At 34.2% G+C, this 20,624-nt stretch overlaps 6 protein-coding genes across 6 annotated transcripts; 1 reads left to right on the forward strand and 5 right to left on the reverse strand.

Moving 5' to 3' along the window:
- Positions 1-732: 732 nt before the first annotated feature.
- SCO1 (Translation elongation factor EFG/EF2 protein) lies at positions 733-4,839 on the reverse strand. The gene is made up of 4 exons (XM_012231735.4): positions 4,426-4,839; positions 2,262-3,676; positions 1,491-2,003; positions 733-1,188 (listed from the first exon to the last, which is right to left on the reverse strand). Exons 1-4 carry the CDS (start codon positions 4,679-4,681, stop codon positions 1,021-1,023), a joined length of 2,352 nt encoding a protein of 783 aa, XP_012087125.1. The 5' UTR covers positions 4,682-4,839; the 3' UTR covers positions 733-1,020.
- An 849-nt stretch (positions 4,840-5,688) lies between these two features.
- On the forward strand, positions 5,689-6,936 carry LOC105646086 (antimicrobial ginkbilobin-2-like protein). The gene is made up of 2 exons (XM_089720018.1): positions 5,689-5,700; positions 6,203-6,936. Exons 1-2 carry the CDS (start codon positions 5,689-5,691, stop codon positions 6,884-6,886), a joined length of 696 nt encoding a protein of 231 aa, XP_089576144.1. The 3' UTR covers positions 6,887-6,936.
- Positions 6,937-7,151: 215 nt separating this feature from the next.
- LOC105645977 (21 kDa protein) lies at positions 7,152-8,081 on the reverse strand. The gene has a single exon (XM_012231733.4). It carries the CDS (start codon positions 7,926-7,928, stop codon positions 7,311-7,313), a length of 618 nt encoding a protein of 205 aa, XP_012087123.1. The 5' UTR covers positions 7,929-8,081; the 3' UTR covers positions 7,152-7,310.
- Positions 8,082-9,528: 1,447 nt separating this feature from the next.
- On the reverse strand, positions 9,529-10,544 carry LOC105645976 (Plant invertase/pectin methylesterase inhibitor superfamily protein). The gene has a single exon (XM_012231732.4). The coding sequence runs from the start codon at positions 10,464-10,466 to the stop codon at positions 9,852-9,854; it is 615 nt and encodes a 204-aa protein (XP_012087122.1). The 5' UTR covers positions 10,467-10,544; the 3' UTR covers positions 9,529-9,851.
- Positions 10,545-14,405: 3,861 nt separating this feature from the next.
- Positions 14,406-15,493, reverse strand: LOC105645973 (pectinesterase inhibitor 7). The gene has a single exon (XM_012231729.4). The coding sequence runs from the start codon at positions 15,238-15,240 to the stop codon at positions 14,632-14,634; it is 609 nt and encodes a 202-aa protein (XP_012087119.1). The 5' UTR covers positions 15,241-15,493; the 3' UTR covers positions 14,406-14,631.
- A 1,262-nt stretch (positions 15,494-16,755) lies between these two features.
- LOC105645975 (dimethylallyl, adenosine tRNA methylthiotransferase) lies at positions 16,756-20,328 on the reverse strand. The gene is made up of 8 exons (XM_012231730.4): positions 20,109-20,328; positions 19,872-20,018; positions 19,691-19,788; positions 19,282-19,354; positions 19,135-19,195; positions 18,958-19,043; positions 18,766-18,855; positions 16,756-17,074 (listed from the first exon to the last, which is right to left on the reverse strand). Exons 1-8 carry the CDS (start codon positions 20,211-20,213, stop codon positions 17,012-17,014), a joined length of 723 nt encoding a protein of 240 aa, XP_012087120.1. The 5' UTR covers positions 20,214-20,328; the 3' UTR covers positions 16,756-17,011.
- Between the last annotated feature and the right edge of the window lie 296 nt (positions 20,329-20,624).

The following is a 20,624-nucleotide window of genomic DNA, read 5'->3' on the forward strand; positions in this document are numbered from 1 at the left end:
GTGTAAAGTTTAGGTGGACATAAAATAAAAAGTGAATATTTATCGGGTGTCAAAATTCCTTGTTTGGTTTGAGGTAAAATATCAAAGAGGGTCATCTGTTTTAAACCTATTTTAACTTCATTTTTACTTCATTTTGGGAGGAAAATGAATAGTAAAATTTCCCCCTTCCCAGACAAAGTTTTAGTTTTATATTTTTGATTGATTTTTTGAAAGTTTTCTTTTAATTTAGTGTTACTTTCTAAGAAAATCACCGGATGATCTCAAATTAAAAAAAACAGTAAGAGTAATTGATTTATTATTTTTTAGTCAAAAAAAGGTTAAAAAGTATAATAATAACTATTTTAAATATTAAGATTAATAATATTATTAATATAATTATTTTAGTTCTATAATGATGACAATTTTTATTATTTTTTTAATAATTTATTGCATTCCTTATTTTAGATTTATCATTTTTAATCATCACGAGTCACGATGCAAGAGATAAACTGAAGCAAGCATTTCTAGTTGCTCTCAATAGAAGAAAATTACATTGTAAAGTATTATCGTATGACATATTGATTTTAAACAATTCAAAACTATAATCTATAGATTATTCGAATTGAAAGAAAAATATGAAATTTTATTTAAGAGTATTGGGAAACGGAAATGCAAACCAAATTATATGCCCAATTATCACTATTGTTGCATAATAATGTGAATTCTTAATCTAAATAAATTCTAATCCAAGCATTGAAGAAAAAGTATAAAAGACCCAGTTGTAAATTTCTCTCCGGAGTTGGCTGCGGCTAATATCATGGAAGGTTATTACATAATTTGATCTTCTCTTACAGTTTTTACAGAATCAACAATCATGTTTGGGACACAAAATTGTGTGTCAATTCTTTTCGACTAAATTTGTTTGCATTTTATATCTGAAGTGAGTACAGATGAAATCAAAACTGGTTCCTCGAATCATTCAGTATCAACTTCACAAAAATTTATAATAATGCCACCTCTCACAGGATTCTCTCACAGGATTCACGCAGCAACTTCTTGCTCTTTTGCAGCAAGCTGATTTTGAATGTGTTGAGGAACAACATCAAACTTGGCTAATTGCATTGTGTACGATGCACGGCCTTTTGTCATTCCTCTAAGGGTACTAACATATTGGAACATCTCTGCCAGTGGAACAAGGGCATCAACCACCTGCATTAATCACAAACGATCGACGAATTAGCAAAATATTAATAAAACATGAACATCAAATGTGAATGCTTTGCGCATGTTTCTTGCCTTTGCTAATGACATCTTTGTTTTGGGTACTATAGAAAGAATTCTTATAGCCAACCCTAAGTAGTTTGTGATTAAGGTTTAGTGTTGTTTTTGTTGTTTTTGGGTACTATATAAGTAAAAGAAGAGGTATGAAATATCTAGGTAAAGTTCAGCCAGAGTTGCCAATCGTTGGTTAGTCAATCGAGAAATAAAAGATCGTACTTAAATTTACATACCTTCAGACCACCAGGTTTATCACCGAAACTGTTGATCTGACCTCTCCTTGAGTTAAGGTCACCAATCACATCTCCCAAATGTTCTTCAGGTGTGACCACTTCCACTTTCATTATAGGTTCTAACATCTTTGGGCCAGCTCTCTTCATGCCATCCCGAAAAGCTCCCCTAGCTGCCAGTTGAAATGCCAAGACGCTCGAGTCGACATCGTGGTAAGAACCATCTACTAATACAGCACGTACATCAACGACAGGGAAACCTGCCAGCACTCCATTAGACATGCACTCTTCTAATCCTTTCATTACTCCAGGAATATATTCTTTAGGCACAGCACCTCCCTTGATTTCACTTTTGAACTCGTATCCACTGCCTGCCTCCATGGGCTCAAATCGTATTGTTACATCAGCAAACTGTCCTTGTCCACCAGACTGTTTTTTATGCACATACTTCACTTCTGCAACTTTGGAAATGCTCTCACGGTAGTTTACTTGGGGTGCACCAACATTAGCTTCCACCTGTTTGAGTGAAGCAATCCATGTCATTTTTATACAAATCGACATTTAGGAGAACTATGAATTTCTTTTTTATAACTTTTTTCTTAATATCTTTTCAGAACCGCAAAAAGTAATAACTGTTGAATTTCTCACAGAGAAAAAACACCGGAACAATATTCAAGGGTTTAAGCACCACAAAAGTGAAAAGAAAATTTGGAACCATGTGCATGAACATTTAAGATTAAATTGGAAACAGATGGATAAAAAGCATATACAAACCTTAAATTCCCTCTTTAGGCGATCCACAATGATCTCAAGATGCAATTCCCCCATTCCTTCAATAACAGTCTGGTTGATTTCTTCATCTCGTGAGAAGTGGAAAGAAGGATCCTCTTGAGCAAGTTTGATCAAACCATTTGCCATCTTATCAACATCAGCCTTGGTCTTGGGTTCAATTGCAACCTTGATCACAGGATCAGGGAAGTCCATACGTTCAAGCACAATCGGATTATCAGCATCACATAGTGTTTCTCCAGTTATGGTATCTTTTAGACCTGCAAGGGCAACAATATCACCAGCTAAAGCCACCTTAACATCTTCCCTACTATTAGCATGCATTTCAAGAAGTCTTCCAATTCTCTCCTTCTTTCCTTTGTTTGCATTCAGTACATAAGATCCCGCAGATAGCTTCCCTGCATAAACTCTCACAAACGTGAGGGATCCTACAAATGGATCGCTCATGATCTTGAAGGCTAATCCAGCAAATGGTTCATCATCACTGGCGGTCCTTTCAATTGTTTTTTCTGGGTTCTCAGGGTCAGACCCTTTCATTGCTGGCAACTCGAGAGGGGAAGGCAAATAATCAACAACAGCATCAAGCAATGGCTGAACCCCCTTGTTTTTAAAAGCAGAGCCACATAAGACTGGCACAAAATTGCTGGAAATTGTGCCCTTCCTAATTAATTTTTTTATTGTCTCCTCATCAGGTTCAGCTCCTTCTAGATATTTTTCCATAGCATCATCATCCAACTCAACTATAGTCTCTATCAATTGTGCTCTGTATTCTTGAGCCAACTCTTCAAGATCAGCTGGGATATCAGCATATTCAAACTTTGCACCCAATTCTTCCCCTGACCAAAGTATAGCTTGCATCTTTACAAGATCAATAACTCCTTTAAAATTATCTTCTGCACCAATTGGAAGTTGAATAACAAGGGGTTTAGCACCCAAGTTTGTAATTATCATGTCTCTTGTTCGGAAAAAGTTTGCTCCAAGGCGATCCATCTTATTGACAAAACAAATTCTAGGTACTCCATATTTATCAGCTTGCCTCCATACAGTTTCAGACTGTGGTTCCACACCAGCAACACTGTCAAATAGGCAGATAGCACCGTCCAATACCCTGAGTGCTCGTTCCACTTCGAGTGTGAAGTCAACGTGGCCAGGAGTATCAATAATGTTAATGCGGTGTTTGTTCCAGAATGTGGTGGTTGCAGCAGAAGTAATTGTGATCCCTCTTTCTTGTTCTTGCTCCATCCAGTCCATTGTAGCTGTCCCTTCATGTACTTCTCCTATTTTATAGTTTCTTCCTGTATAGTAAAGAATCCGTTCAGTTGTAGTGGTCTTTCCAGCATCTATGTGAGCCATAATTCCAATGTTGCGGTAATCTTTCAAAGGTACTGAACGCTTTGCCTCTGCCAAAGGAGAAGAAAGAAAACATGTTAACTGAAAAATGAAATATAGAACAACATTTGATAGTATAACACACAGATGTTAGCAATTGAGAGAACTTCATATTTCAATATTTCACATTATGGAGCTAACATAATAAATAATGCACAGTAAAGTGGGCTCCAATTAGTAGGTCATAGTATTTTACAACCAATCAAAAGTATCAAAGCTCTTGAAGCGAAGATGTTCAGAAGCGCAGTCACCATGTACAGTCAGGTAAGATAAATAGATAATTATCTAATTTCCACACATTTTTAATCATGCCTGGACTGCCTTTCTTTTGAATACATGGAATAAAGTAGAAACCTTGAGCAGGGTAAATTTAATTTGTGCTTTCAGATTAGGTGCAAACTCCAGAGCTCATAATTCAGCTCACTACCATTATCTTCTTGTCAATCCAACAAAAAGTTATACAATAAGCAGCCTAATTACAGAAAACTAACAAAGTCTAAACTTTAGAAAAGCTTGGGAAAGCTTAGGAAGGAAAAGAAACAAAGAAACAAGAAAGGAACACATAACAACATAAAGAAACAAACTAAAAACCAAATTTCAAATTCCATTATCAAGAAATCATAAGTAACATTAACTCCACGAAATAGCCCAATCACAACAATATAAGCAAAAGGGGACATATAAAATGGCATCTAAACAAAGGAATTCAGTAACTAAAGAATCAAAACAACTGAACTGAAAGAGATAGAGAAATAAAGACCTTCAGCGGCCATTGCAAAGACAGAAAAGTTTCTGCTCCTCTGTTGTTGACGTGAAATGGAGACTTTAGAAGACCGTGAGCCAATACGCACACTTCCCAGGAAATGAGAAAGCGAAGAAGAGATTGAAGAAGCGGAGACTGAAGATCGCGGAGGGAGACCCAGAAACCGAATTGGGGTAGAAGGAGAATTCCCTCTTCTTTGAGACCCATTGAAGCTGCAGAGTGAAACCGTTAATTTCACAGTCTCTGCCGCCATTTTCTTGGTTTAATGTTAGTGGTCTGAGTCTTTCCCTCGCTCACTAGTTGAGTTGTGAATGGGTGTTATTTAGGGATAACGAAACAGCTTCTCTGGCTTAGCTCTCTGTTCTCGCTGCTTCTCGGCCTCAAATATACATCCGTATTTTTATTTTTATATATCTTTTGGAAAAATGGAACTTTGTATTATTCAGATTTGCAATGAAAAGGAAACTTATTGAGAAATTATAAGGCCAGGAACAGCAAACAATGGCTTGAAAGAAGCCACATAACTCGCTCACAATTTTATCCTCAAGTGTACAAAAAGAGGTGGACCTTTGGGAAAATGCCCATCCGAACTTGAAGCTTAGAAGAGCCCACGACTCTGCATTTTAGTCTTATTTCTTGTTAACCATATTTAACCAATTTCTTAATCGAGAATAATTTTTTTATGAATTATTTTAAAATTTTTATTAAAAAAATATTTGGACTGGACTGACTAATGAATCAAACCGGATCAATTAAATGAAATGAAATTGTTCTTAACTTTCTTCAAATTTCATTTCAATGAACAATTTCTATTATAATAGGAGGCCTATTTATAAGTGCAAGTCCAATTTCAGCGGGCCATCAAAATTAAAAGGGCCGAGAACTAGTGGGTTTCAGTGTGAGCCTATGATCTGCTTTGCCAATTGGTATATTAGGAAAGGCTACCATTTCTAAATCTATGATTATTTTAAATTCAAAGTTTCAAAAATTCACACAAATTGTGTCAACATAACTTAATCCACTCCATGGTTTATGTTATTATCACTGGCATTCTTTATTTCTTTTACACTCTAATTACCAGTAAAGCTATCAAAAGATTCAATATATGTTACATAATAAGTTCAGCAGATAATATTCCAATCTTGTTTATCCCAATAAATTTATGTAATAGTGAAAATTTTGCTTAATGTATATATATTGAACAAGTAATTAACAAGATTCATAATACTTTATAGCTTTCTTCAAAAAAAAAAAAAAAAAATGTATCATAGAGTATGACTCACAGATTTTGATAAGGATATCACTGTGCCTGTAGTTTGATACAAAGAAGCCATTAGACTTGTACTTAAAACTTAATTAGTTTGACTCAAAATTTGACAATTTACACCTACTTTTAATATATATCTTATATATATATATATATATACACTTCGTCTAACATACATCGATCATTGGCTTTCATATAACATATAAAGAAGCGACAGATTTCAGCATATTGAAAACATTAATATAAATGCTCTGCTCTAAAATTTTTACTCGTCCCTGATTCCTGTTTGTCCTATTTTTATTTTCTGTGTACTGAAAAGTTCAACTTCATAATTGATAATTAAATTAGCCAAAACCTTCTCTTTATATAAACCTAATGAATTATCCTTTCATCATCAACTCCATATACACATAAACCTTTCAACTTAATCAAAAATGCATATCTCTAAATCAATCCCATTATCTTTCCTTCTTTTTTTTTTAATGCTCAATGTAGCATTTCCTGCAGACCCACTTTACCATATCTGTTTTTAGCCAAGAAAACTACGCTGACTATGGCCATCATCGCAACAGCTTGAATGGCTTGCTAAACCTCCTATCCACCAAAACTCCGGCAACCGGATTCGGACTAGCCTCAACCGGGCCACCAAGAGGCAGAGGCCATGTAAATGCGTTAGCTCTCTGCCGTGGCGACGTTGCGAAAAAAGACTGTAAAACTTGTGTCGCAAATGCTGGTGATGCTCTTATTGATCGTTGCTCTAATAACAAGGGAGCGATTATTTGGTACGATGACTGTTTATTGAAATACTCGAACTTTAACTTCTTTGGAGACATTGATGAACAAAACAAGTTTTACTTGTATAATTACCAGGATGTGGAGAAGATGAATCCTGCCCTGTTTAATAAAAAAGTTAAGGAGTTGTTAAGTGGATTATCAGGTAAAGCTTACGGGAATAAGAAGTTTTATGCAACAGGAGAGCTAAAGCTTTTTGGAGGGAAGTATAAGAAGATATATGGTATGGCTCAATGTACTAGAGATCTTTCTAACATGGAGTGTAAGAAATGTCTTGACGATGCTATTAATGAACTTCCAAGTTGTTGCAGTGGTAAAAAAGGAGCAAGAGTGGTGACTGGAAGCTGTAATGTTAGATATAAGCTTTACCCTTTTGTCAATGTGCCTAAAGTTAATTAGGCCATATATAAAATATAAACATACCATGGTCTTATTAGGCTATAAGAACAATGCCATGTATTAAATAATGGCCTTAAGGGCCAACCTTATCCATAATAAATAAGTACTTTGTTTGATTTGTATTGGCTTTCTTAAATCTTTTTTAAGTTATTTATTATATGGATAAATACAGAAAATACAGAAATCTTAAATATTTTTTTGAAGTCGTGGTATAAAAAGTAAAATACTGAAACAATATATATGGATAAAAAGGGAAACAAAAGAATTTGTTAAACTACATTTTGATACTCTTTATTATGAAACTTATTATACATATCAAATTCGACACACTTCAACTCCAATATCAAGCACAAAATTAAAATTTTACAATTTTACAATTTTTTATGCTTATTCAATACATTATCATATAGAGCTTAATTATTAATCAAAGTACTAACACAGAATTTCCTTTCGAGGAGGCAAACCTATTTACAAGAGCCAAAGCAACGCTTGTCAATTGAGCAACTTGTGTCATATTTTTCAGTACTATACTTTTCACTTCTCCATCCAAAACATCACCTGAAAATCCATCCATGCAAGTATTATCATCTGTTAAAGCTGCACTAACCCAAGTTTGAATGTCATTAATTACAGGATCAGAATTTGATCCTCTTGCTCGACCCATCTTTCCGATAGACCTTTCCAGCTCATCGACTGCTTCATCTGCCAGCTCCACACAATCTGCCATAGCTGCAGCCTCTTTAGGCTTCAATCCATGGAGTTTATTATTATACAGGGTTTTAATAAACTCTGATGCTGATTTGGTGGCTGTTAGAGTCACGTTAAGGGCAACATAGGCTAGAGTTTTAGGGTTTCTTTGAATTTTTCTTGCATAGCATGAAAGAGAGGAATAGCATAATTCAGGATAAGTTGTGTTACTACAAGATGCTTGTACGTACTGGGTATTTGTGTCTGCTGAGCTAAAGTTTATTTGGATAGAGAAGAAGAGAATAAAAACAGGTAATATTATTATTATTGCCACGCGAAGAGTTGGACCTTCCATAATCAACTAAAGTAATATTTCTCTATATTTTGAAGTTGTGATGTGTTCGCAATTTATATTAATTCGCCAAAAGATTAGGTAGAGGGGAAGTATATATGCAGGGAAGGCATTGGCTGAGGTGGGTGGAGATTGCGGAAGACTCATATGAACCGACGAGCATGTATAATTGCTTACAGTTTAAGAAAATATTATCTCAAATAATAATAAGATTACATGATTGATGGACAAAAATGAGACGATCAATCAGATCCTATTCACGTATAAGGTTATCAAGACATGATGATAAGGAATTTGGGGTCAGCAATACATTATATAGTGGTTGAAATATTCTTTTGTAATTTGCATTAAAAACAAATCAGTGTTATCTAAATTATGTATGTTATTATATGGGTAGCCACCTCAGTAATCAATAGTTATAAGAGATACGCAAGACAATCTCACTTGATACGGATTCTGGGAAGTTTATACATCTATTGTTGTCCTCTTGCAATCCTCATATTCCACCAAATTTTGATTATTAGCTAGTTGGCATGGTATCTCTATTTGATGAATCTCGAGCTCTGTTTTTGACACCAGTGTTTCCTAATGCATATAACAGGACAAATATCCATTTGATTTTAATATTTTGCTTAAAATACAGCATTATATCTATATTTATAATGATATCTGTTAAATAATAATAATAAAAGTTGCTTAAGCTACCTCTTTTTTCTTTAAAAATAAGTTGCTTAATCTATTTTGTTTAGTGGAAAATTGTGCTTCAAAAATAAATTTAGTCAATGAAAAATATTTTTTATTATAAAAAATATTTAATTTTTGAATTTATAAATGAATAAAAAAAGATAAACAAAATATAATCATTAATATGTTATATACTAATTCATTAAGAAGAAAAAACTAGCTAGACAAATAAATTAACTGAACTCAACTCATTTACAATTTGTTGCTAAAAAAAAAAGTACCTCCCATAGGCTTGAACTTGATTCAAGTAGTTTACGAATGGTTTAACTCATTTACTACTCTAAATTACAAGCTACTCTCAATTCTTACTAATAAAGATTACCTATTGACAGCCATCATTTGATTTAATTTCAAACTGAACGACATGCTCAATTATAGTAAAACAAAGGAGCTTGTTCGTACCGTCCGAATACTGTAATGAAATAGCCCACAGGAACGGCCCAAGCGCAATCAATCCTTAAAAGCGTCTTATATATCTACACTCTAATAGCTCCGTGTTCTTAGAAAAAAAAAAAAAAGTTGGATATTTATTCTTTGTAGATGGTATAACCTTTTGTTCAATGACACTATCGTGCAATGTTTTCCATGTGACTAATGTCAGAGTCCTATTCGTTTTTCCATCTCCATATATTAATTAATGTCCCCGAGATTTTGCTTTGGGCCCTCCATTTATTTATTTTCATTTTCTTCGTAGTTGCTCCTCCATTGATGATGAGGGTACACTAGTAGTTGGGAATTCGTCCCCCAGCGTACAGTATCCACACTACCATCTACTGTGAAGAGGAGTAGTGGAACAGAAAAGATTGACAAAGGCAAAAGAAGAAAGAGGACAGGAAAGGAAAGGAAAACAACAAATAAATAAATAAAATATCAGAAATAAGCTATGTATATATTTTGAAACAAAGAAGAATTTACTAATTTACATCTTAACCACAAAACATTAAAGAAAATCTACATTTAACTACTCCGCTTTGTGCTTAACTCTCACTTACATAGACTTGTACGCACGGGCAATTTTATATATATGGCAAACCACTAATCAATAATTGCAAAAGAAGATAAGCCCAAAATAAATGAGAACTGAAATTCACTCCCTTTTTCAGCTCTCATGGGGAAGTGGGTTTCCCAAGAAAGTCAATTATACTTGTATATATATCACAAATAGATATAAAAAGACAATTATTATTGCAAATTGTTATGAGATGAAGCAAAATTATTGATGAGAGCTAAAGCATTACTAGTCAAATGAGCAATTTTCAGTAAGTGCTTTCTTGCAATAATCTTCACTTTTCTATTCATAGACACTTCAGAAAATCCATCCATGCAAGTATCATCATCTGTTAAAGCTGCACTAACCCATGTTTGTATATCATCTATTACTTGAGCAAACTTTGATCCTTCTGCTTGACCCATCTCCCCAATTGATCTTTGAAGCTCATACACTGAGTCACCAACTACCTCCACACAATCAACTAAAGCTGCAGCCTCTCTACGCTTTAACCCATGGATTCTTGACAGTCTCTTCATCAATCTTGATGTCGATTTGGTGGCTTTTAGGGTTACGTTAAGAGCAATATTGGTTAGCAATTTTGGGTTGGTCTTGATTTTGCTTGCATAGATTGAGAGAGAGTGGTAACATAATCTTGGATAGGTCGTGTTGGTGCAGGAGGTTTTGATGTACTGGGTGTTTGTGTTATTTGGTAATGGTTTAGAAGGTTCGATAGAATTTATGTGGGTAGAGAACTGGAGAGTGAGAATTGCTACTAGTGCATAGCATAAAAGAGAATTTGCTTGCATTGCTCTGTTTTCTTGGAGATTCTTTGAAAGGTGAATAAGGGAACTATGTTCTTAATTTGTGTATGAGAAGGAAAATAGAAGCTCATTTATAGAAATGCTCAGGCTGTGGCTCCCACGTAGTGGAGAAAAAAGCCTGACTTTAAGGCTAAATTAGGAGATTACGTCTACTCTTTTAGGGCAGGTTTAATCAAGATAAATAAAAATAATAAAATCTATTCCATTAGGAAATTTATCTATTTCTTGAATTTGCTCAAAGACACACCTTTTATAACTAAATTAAAGATTCATAAAAGAATAAAAACGTAGCATTAAGAATTGAAGTCTAGTAAAAAAAGTAAAGGGAAAATACACTAAACAATTGAATCAATCCATAGGATTACTTAATCTATTGTGATATTGAAGATTAAAGGAAAAGAACGATTTCAAACCTTGAGAGCATACAATTTATAGTTCTATGATTCTATCTTCCAAGTTATAGACTTATTAAATTAAGTTAAAGAACTTTCAAATCCATCTGTTATTAAATTTTTCCTCAGTTTTACATGTTTTAATAAGATCTGTAATTATCCGAATTAAAATCCCAAGGTCGTTACGGTTCAAACTTTCTGCGTTCCATTGGATAAGCAATATTGTCTGTAATGAGGGAATCTCGTCATCAAATCCAGAAAATAAGGATAAGAATCGATGAAAATCAGGAACAAAGCAACTGGTGTTTGAAAGTCATCACTTTGAAAGAAGAAGACAAACTATTAGTATATCAACATCTTTGTGAACTTCTCACAAATTACAATAAAACCCATGCACAAAAAAAATCTTGCACGTAATTAATAGCAAGAGCCATGGTTGGTCGACCTTTCTGTTCTATCCTTTTCTTGGATGTTTAGCTAAGTGAGGTGTTCGATCGAATATCTAGCGCTGAAATTTGAATTATCATAGTTAAGGAAAGATATGATGCTGTAGGTACTCAAGTTGTCTACAATGAAAACCTCGTTTAATGTGTGAAAAGAAATATCGTTCTTGTGGCCCTTGATGATATTTAATTCTTCAAAGATATTTTTCTATCTTTTATGTTAATTTTTTCCATGTGCAGAAAGAAAAAGAAAAAAGAAAAAGAAATAAAGATTTGAAAACTGATCTTCTCTATTATAATTGAGTATTAATATACTCCATTTTATAAATAAAAGATCGAAAACAAAAAGGTTTAAATATTTTCATATATAAAAACCTTTTGCTGTTGCTTCCGCCAAACCCATTAATATTTATTTTATAGTCCGTTCTATCTAATTCTAAACACTAAATATTTCGCGGAACGTAGTTGCAGGACAAGACGAGCAAAATGGTTTGAATGTTTTTAGTTTGTGTTATTAATTGAGCTTAAGCTCCATTTATGATCAAGATAATTCATTATTTATTGCTTTCTCTTTGTCAATTACAATTTTTTTTTTTTTTTTGGCATATAAGTTCAATTATTATAATACAATTTCTAAATTCAAAATTAAATGTTAATATAGGATCTCAAATATTTAATTTATTGTATTAGCAAATAAATCAAGATCTAACAAGTTTTATGGGTCTTCGGAATGAAATAAAATGTCGGTCGTATAGTGTCTGGAATAATAAGTTACAGCAAAATGGAAAAATTCATGTGAATTTGGCTTTACGAGGTATCTGCAATAAAACATTGACAAGTCGTTTTTAAACGTACTGGGATAATTGCGACTTGTCCCCAGAGGTCATTATGGCCTGGAAGTTCTTCTGGCGATAAGGTAGCATATAACCTTGGAATCTTTTTTTGTTTTTGCTATAAAATGCAAATCATTCGTGTCAAAGGGAGTTCCGTCTGCAGATTATATAATAAGTGATAATTTATTTATAATATTTATTAAATTGATGATAATTTTCATAATAAAAAAATTTTTTTTTTTTCGTAGAAGATGAAAATATAAATATGATCAAAAATTGAAGTTAATATATAATTTATTTAATAATCATTACACAATTTTTTTCTAGTGGATTTGAAAATGGATTGGTCAAATTGAGATTAGAGTTTTTTTTTTTTTGTCTAAAAAAATGCTATAATTTACGAACAAAGATTGAATGCGATTAAGAAAACAGAGAGCAAAGTAATTCTTTGGGATTGTTTGTTTTGGAGTTTGGATGTAAATTGGTAACAAATATAATTGACAGAGATATTCAAATCCATACTGATTGTGGTCCAGATATTTTGTTCCTAATAAATGTTTGAGAAGGGAAATTTTGGCGTCATTAAATTTGGACCGTCAAACTGAACAATCTCGTAGAATCTGGAATTCTTCCAGAACAAGGTAATGAATATCCAATTATCAATACAGTTGAGGGCCAATTCTAAAGCGTTCACAATTATTTTTCTATCCTTTCTTTCCTTTCACAAAGCAAGATTACATGTATGATGCTCAAATAAAGAAAGGGTCTCTCACTATTTTCCCAGTCTCCAATATAATATAATTAATTCTATTTAGCTTGATTTGAATTTTGAATCTCAACTTTTATAATTCGGTCGAATAAAAAATTAATCATTTAGAGCGGACAACCCCAAAGGCAGATTACAAGTCGGATTAAAAAATTCAATGATAGCATAAAATTACATCAACAATATTACATGATGAATGCATATTATGGGTACTTCCCAGGTTAGCCATTAGGTTAAGGTTTCGTTGGCGTCCATGTATAAGTTTATGTTTTTTAGTTGATTAAAAATATAAATATTATTTTTTATAATGTTCAATAATATAACGGTTAAGATAATATTTTATAAAATGTATAATTTTTAACTCTTATAAAAAGCTATCCAAACAGTTAAAATACCTAATAATTATTAAAACATCTATTTTTACCAAAGAGGCCTACCATCCATATCATTTGGCTCATATCTAATAATGCTGCAATGGTTAATATCTAAAACATGAAAGGGTCCACAACCCAAGTCATCCGTATTAATATGTGACGCTCACTTCGCTACATGTGGCCTCCCTCAGTTATTGCCTATTCTATTTTTTCTTTTTTCTGGGCAGTTGATTGAATCTGATAACAATATCCATGTTCCCAGACATTACTTTTATGGGGACTGAAAAGCTCTTTATCGCTCATTGTGTCAGCTTTCTTGGAAAGATTTCTAAATTAAAAAACAAAATAGAAGAAATGAAGATTGCTTTGCTTTGCTTTGCTTTAACTTTCGAATGCTTTTTGAGTGATTTTCACTCTCAACTCTTCGCTGCCAATTGGAGAACTTTCTAAGGATAATCTTTCACAGATTCATACATAATTAAATAGATGCATGGATAGCCTAAGAAGATAAGCACTATAAAAAGATGTCTTGTAGCTTCTTGTTTTATTAGATTCACACTGCTTTCTTACTCGCAAAATCTAGTAATATCAGATTGTGTCACTTGCCCGCTCACAAAGGCAGTCAAAAGGAAATGAAATTGTGCTAATAATAATCATTACATGTTGCTAATGATACTTAAGCTTTAATTGCTTTTTTTTTTTTTTTTTTTAATAATTAGCCCACATATTGTCCTCCTGGTGCTTCTCATGCCTACTCGAAAGGGTAGGTAATGGTCGCTCTAGCCTTCTAGGGACCAAGAAAGTAATCATCAATTAGAAAATTAAGTATTTCTAGATAATATAGTAATGCCGATTAAAAAGAAAGAAAAAAAAAAAAGTCACGATTATCTTGTAGTAGAGGACAAAGATTTAGGTAATAGTGTCACCCAACCAAATTAAAAGAGATAAATACGATTCATTTAACTCCATTATTTACACATGGGACATAAGGATCTAGGTAAGGTTCCGCAATCTATTGTTTTCCTGTAGACATCAATGGAAGCTTTTTCTTACACTTGCATTTGCATAGACAAGTTAACGAAGCTATAATCACTAATCAATCAACAAATCCTCAAATTGACTTAGAAAGAAAGAGATGTATATATATTGATCATGTTTAATTACTATTTTACAAGAAACAGAGCCACAGTTATCACACAACACTCATTTCAATTCATTTTGTGTTTACATTTACATATATGTAAGGTAGCAAACTTAGATTAGATGCTTGAAGACAAACCAGGCCAGCCAGAAACAAACTTTATAGTATCACACAGAAACAACAATCCACGAAGACAAAAATCTAAGGCTTTTCACCAGATGCAGAACTGCGGTGTCTAGATGCAAAGCGATTAACTAATGCAAGTGCATTGCTGGTGACTTTAACAACATTGGTAATCCTATGCTTAATGGCAGCCTTCACACTTCCATCCATACGACGGCCAGCAAAACCATCAAGACAAGTGTTTTCATCAGTTAATGCAGCACTAACCCAAGTCTGCACATTACTCATATGCCAAACAAAATCCTGACCAACAGCTCCACCCATATGGCCAAGCTCCTTGATTGACTGACTTAGTCTATCTACACTATCTCCCATATTCTCTATGCAGTCTTTCACAGCTTGATACTCTCTAGCCTTTATTCCTCTAACTTTAGTTAATGTAGTTACATAATCAGTGGCTGATTTAGCCCTTGCTAGACTCACTGACAAAGCAACTTCAGCTAAATGTTTTTCATTTTGTTGAATCGCGCTAGCATATCCTGATAGACACTCAACGCATAAATCAGGATAGCGTGTTGCCTTGCACGAGGACTTGATGAAGTCTGTGGGACTAGAGCCAGACACTATCATGCCAGCCATGTAGAGAGCAAAGGAGAGAAGTATTAAGGAAAGGACAAACCTTGCCATGGATTCTGAAGGATGGGAAATTGGGAATAGTCCAAATGGAATGAATAATGAAAGCAAATGAGTAAATATATAGAGAGAGTTAAAAAGGGTTGTTATCTGTCTTGTCCTAGAATTAGATAAAAGAAGTCACATGCCCATACCTTCTTTTCTGTCTCCATGATTCTTTGCTCCCTTTGGTCTTCTTTCTTTATGAATGTCATTGAGTCATTCTTTTCCATTATCCAGTGGCAAAGAATTGAAATTTTCCAATTTTTTACTTTTTCCTTCAAATACTCTGCGGCTGCCTAATTAACGAAGGCATTTGTATGTATTATGTATGTGCACGTGCGACATGCCTAACCTCTAAGATGTGTTCAGTGGACTTAAACGCACAAAGTCAGGTCTAATTTGGTACGAAAACACAATAAAAGCAAAGATTTGGCAAACAAGCAAGATGAATGATGAAAAGGCCAGCCAGTGGTCTAAACAAATTAGCATGACAATACCCGCTAAAATGCTTTGATCTAATCAAGTTGTGACTTCGATGCAAGCCATTTGACAGTAAAAACTAACATTCAGGAACACAAATTTTTATTTTCTTTAAATGAGCATTTAATAGTAACATCCTGCTCATTGAGATCAGTAAGGCCACGAAGAGGAATTTGCGGGATCATAGACCACAAAAACTGAAAATGAATATAACTTCAATATATAAATATAAATGCACAAATATACATGATGGTTCTGGATGGTTCTTAAATTAAATAAACATACTTGATGATATAATCTACCAATTTATTTCTACTGTTTCAAGAGTAAACCATCAAAATACATATCCTTGTTTTATGTCTATCAAGTCACCCAACAACCATAAGCAATATAATATAGCAACAGCCATACAATTTGCATTTAGATATCGACTATGAGGTCAAGATTTTCAGCCAGCAGGAACTCCACTATTGATGATGCTAAGTGCTAATGCATTTTAACCAACGGTTACACGCTGCAATATCTTAAGTATATCAAATTTGCAATCCCAAGTAACTCAAAAATTGACTTCTCCTTTTAAGAGCATATAATAATTTAATGTGCTGGCCCACTTTCCGATCATACTCCTTGATACAGCTTATTGATAATATTGCACCTTGGTTGGGACCTATAGAAGTCTTCTTATTTATCATTTGAATGGAGAAGTTTTATTTTTTTTAGATAGGAACTAGGGGGCAAGTGAGATGCTACTCTGACCAAAGAGACGAAAGGCTTCTCTCTTTCCCACAGTTAGATTCTGAATCAACTTAAGGTAGCAACTCTCTACAAACAAGTCGGCCTACAAATGAAACACGGTAAGGTCCACTAGATAGTGCTTGGAACTTGACGCCTTTTAAGTGCTGTTCAAGTGAATGCACTCCTTCTAACAATTATTGCTCAAAAAGGGCTCCACTACACCTATATTATGAATGCATGATGCTATGATGGTTTGGAAATCTAAAACATAGTCTCATCAGGCTAACGAAATGAATCTTAAACTGGATGAAGTTCAACAAAAACTTTTAGCAAAAATTTCGATTCAGTACCATAACCAATCTAGTGTTGGGATAACAATGTTCCTGAGCACGCGTAAAAAACTGGTCATGAAAGCAAGACTCTATACTATACTCCATCTACCTCTCTCAACTTTTTGACTCTGAAATTTAATTTAAACCAATGAATACTAGATTTGTGATTATCCTCAATCGGAGCAATCAGCAGTGCGTCCAACTTGACAGAGGCGATATTATTTACCACTGCAGTGCTAAACTGTCATGTACTTGAGCACAGCTGCCCGAAGCTTTTCCATGAAAGCTGCTGCGTCTTTCTGCAGGATACAGATAAAGCTCGATGTAAACTTTAGCCATTCAAATAAATTGATACAGCTTATCGATAATTGACCGACTAATGAAAAAATAGAGTGCATCTTCCCCATATGGAACATTGTTTTGCTTGGTAAACTGATGGGAAGAGGAGTGCCAATAGCGAATTTCATATGGAACAGCACTGTTTTTGTTCTTTGCAGAGACAATTTTCCTAATAACACTAGCACACTCTTGAATTAAGTTCCCCATTAATTCAACAGGAAAAATCACTCAGATATAACCATTAATTAATTACTTCTTTGTCTTTGTACATTCTCACTTTTATTTTGTCCAATGCTGTTTCTTATAGGGGACATCTTAATTATGCACTTAATGCGAATACAGGAAAATAGGAAGAGTAAATTGGCTTCCATTGATCAACAATTTTCGAACACAAAGCATAAAAATATTCTTGATTCTGTATTAAGTCAAAAAAGGTAGTCACCACTCTATATGAATCAGAAAATGGTTAGACCAGATTCTGTATAATGCACAAAAGAGCACTGAGAGGACTAAATGCAGAAAAAATAGTACTTGACACTATAAGAAGCAAAAAGAAATTGACTCAAATCTGCATGAAGCACACAAAGAGAATTATTTCTCTACATAATACAAAAGGGAAGGCTGAATTCTGTATAAATTACAAAATAAGTATGCAGTTCCCATAATCAGCTGACCTACACTACGTACACTCTCGTTTCATAATTTCCTCAGGCCATCAAGTCGTAATAATGCTCCGGCCAAGAATCATCACTTACCACAGAATACTCAAACAAACAAACCCGTAACTTCTTTCTATTTGATTCTTACAGGCAACTTTTCTCAAGTTACTGAAACTTTACTTTTGTCCATATTATCAGGTTCATAAATTATACTAGACTATGGACTACTCAGCAATCAAAATTTTCAAATCAAGTTACAACTGAGATCAAGATTTCTTTTGCCAATATAAGAGTAAGAATAAGTTGACTGAATAGCTTTTTTCTCAAGCATTCATCATGCCTTGAGAGCAAGCACAGATCTCAGTGATAGATAGATTTCCATCTTTAATTAACTGAACATAAAATTTCATCAACCAAAGGATAAAGTATTAGTTTATTATTGTATTGTTACTCAAAAGACATCTTATTTACTACTTATGTTACCACACTCTCTTCCCAAAGAAAGGAGGATTTGTGATGTATTACATTCTACCCAGTGTGTGAAAAAGCAGAAGGCTGAAAATCAGTAATATCATTAGCAATGCTTTCGGGAACTAAAAGCAATGTTAGTCTGCACAGGAATTCTAATTTTAAACATTAAGTTAGCACACTTTCTGCAGTCCACACTGAACAGAAAGAGAAGCAATTCCATTGCAGATGGTGGTACAGGCAGAAGAATCCAAGTAGAATTTTTACGAAAGACTAACAACCATCCAAGAATAAGTAAAAATCAAAAGCTTGGAGCTAACTTAAATCTTGAAGAAAAACTTCAATGTGAACTGTCAAACTATAAGTGACGGATGGAAAGCATGAGAGAGATATACCCAGAAAAGATTAAATCCCCTTGTATTATGCAAAAAATAAATGAGAATAGCTAACACACTCAAAAAATTTCAATAAAAATAATTATTACTGAATTTTTTTAATAATAAAAGTAATGCAACAGGTAATACCTGGTTACTTTGGTGGGCACTTGCAATATTCTCATCAAGAAGAGTCAACAAGGATCTGTTGATTTTATTTTGCTCAACCATCTCCAATAACTAGCAAGGGCAGACAAGGCCATATAGTCAACACAACAAGAAGCATAAAAATGATAAACTATATAAATTAAGGACTGGATGAATGAAAATAACAATGCATACAGTTGCTTTTACATCCTTCGATGTCAAGATTTCAGTTAAACTTTTCCTTGCATTTACAAGATCAACTTGCATTTTATCATAGGCTTCTGTAACGGAACAATAAACTAGGATGCATTAGTTCGTAGCCAAAAAAAAAAGTTGAATTCTTATAAGCAACAGTTTGCCGAGATGAAGGACCTGTTCCTTCCTGCAGAGCCTTCTGTAATGCCTCCAGCTCAATCAATCTGTCCTCCATATCCTATATAAACCATCAGATTTAATAAAGTCACTTTGTTTGGTTATGCAAATAGAATCCAACTCTAATATGTAATTTGAGGAGCAAACCTCTGTTCTTGAAACAGCAAACCGAAGCTGCCCAAGTTCAAATTCTATCTTCGAGAAAAACTCCTTATTCAATCTGGAAAATGCACGTGTTCAAATGGCAATAATACAATTGTAAATTCTAATATTAAAGAACAAAAACAAATTGATTCGCAGTGAGAGTAAATGCCTAAATGGCAATGCTACAGAGAGCGGAACCACACTTGTAATTAATCACGTGGACAGTGCAAAATATTCTTTCCTTTCTTTGCAGATGATTTTAGCAGACAACAAAGGCATCCATCAAGGAAAAAAACTCCAAATAAGTGTAAACTAGGAAGTAGAAGCCATTAGTTAGATATGTATAAATTAAGTTGGAAGAGGCAAACTGTCAAACACATTGTCTACCTCAGAGGAAGTTAAAGGAACTAACCTCGGCCTCATCCTGGCGATTTCAAACTCAATGTCCTGAGCCTCAGTGTCGAGAAAGTACTCAATAAGCTCCGCCGGAGTATCCGGAATTATCCGAGACTAATACAATAAAAAAAAATTATTAAAAAACGAACAATCACGTAAAAATAAACGTTGAGGAGGTTATTCATATATAAATTTACTTCGCGAAGAGCTCGGCGACGCTCTTTCTCTTCGCGAACTTGTTGCTCGAAAGCTTCACGAGCCTCGGCGTCTCTCTCCAGACGTCTTTGAAACTCGCGCCGAGCGAGATGGCCCGTCTGTGGAGGACCAAATACGCCCTCTGGATCCTTCCTTCGCAGAAAATGATTAAAATCATAAATATTAATCAAAAAAACAGAGAAGGAAAATTAAACTGTAGGATTTATTAGGATAGGTACCCAACCGATGCAGGAGATTCGAGGCCTGCGAGCGGTTCTCGTCAGTGGCCTTGCACGGAAAGTGATGGTGGTGGAGGTGGCGATGCCAAGGTTAAGAGCGGCCATCGGTGGCCCTTATGGAAGCTCTGGTAAGTAAGTAAGTATAGCTTTCTGCAATTAATAGTAACGTCTGTTATCCGTTTGGAGAGTTGTCTACGGCTATTCATTCCTATGGCAATGGCATTTCTGCGCTTGGCGGGAATTATAACCGTCCGATATTTTACATCTTCATTGGCAGTTGCTAGCTCATCTGAACCGTCGGTGTGAAAAAATATGGACTGGCCCACATAGTTCTGTAATGGGCTTCAATAAAGGACAATTCATTGTCTGGAGGATCTCAAGCCCAACTTAAAGTTACAAGCCGAAATAGGCTAAGCTGGTTGTTGGAACAGAAATCTTCCTGCTATTTGACTTGCATCAATGAACGACTCTGATACTGTTTTCTCAAATCTATACCAAATAATAATTAAAATTCCT

The sequence above is a fragment of the Jatropha curcas genome, chromosome 4, assembly GCF_041381405.1.
Source record: "Jatropha curcas cultivar XTBG-Jc1 chromosome 4, XTBG_Jcur_1.0, whole genome shotgun sequence".
NCBI lineage: Eukaryota > Viridiplantae > Streptophyta > Magnoliopsida > Malpighiales > Euphorbiaceae > Jatropha > Jatropha curcas.

What these genes read in the sequence shown, in the direction of transcription:
- SCO1 (XM_012231735.4), bottom strand. Translation starts at nt 4,681, where the DNA reads ATGGCGGCAGAGACTGTGAAATTAACGGTTTCACTCTGCAGCTTCAAT. An exon ending in GCCTAAAGAGGGAATTTAAG is followed by an intron (nt 2,004 to 2,261) that starts GTTTGTATATGC and finishes TCACTCAAACAG; the next exon opens with GTGGAAGCTAATGTTGGTGC. An exon ending in ATAAACCTGGTGGTCTGAAG is followed by an intron (nt 1,189 to 1,490) that starts GTATGTAAATTT and finishes TGATTAATGCAG; the next exon opens with GTGGTTGATGCCCTTGTTCC.
- LOC105645977 (XM_012231733.4), bottom strand. Translation starts at nt 7,928, where the DNA reads ATGGAAGGTCCAACTCTTCGCGTGGCAATAATAATAATATTACCTGTT.
- LOC105645976 (XM_012231732.4), bottom strand. Translation starts at nt 10,466, where the DNA reads ATGCAAGCAAATTCTCTTTTATGCTATGCACTAGTAGCAATTCTCACT.
- LOC105645973 (XM_012231729.4), bottom strand. Translation starts at nt 15,240, where the DNA reads ATGGCAAGGTTTGTCCTTTCCTTAATACTTCTCTCCTTTGCTCTCTAC.
- LOC105645975 (XM_012231730.4), bottom strand. Translation starts at nt 20,213, where the DNA reads ATGGCCGCTCTTAACCTTGGCATCGCCACCTCCACCACCATCACTTTC. An exon ending in CGAAGGATGTAAAAGCAACT is followed by an intron (nt 18,856 to 18,957) that starts GTATGCATTGTT and finishes TGCCCTTGCTAG; the next exon opens with TTATTGGAGATGGTTGAGCA. An exon ending in GTGCCCACCAAAGTAACCAG is followed by an intron (nt 17,075 to 18,765) that starts GTATTACCTGTT and finishes TGTATCCTGCAG; the next exon opens with AAAGACGCAGCAGCTTTCAT.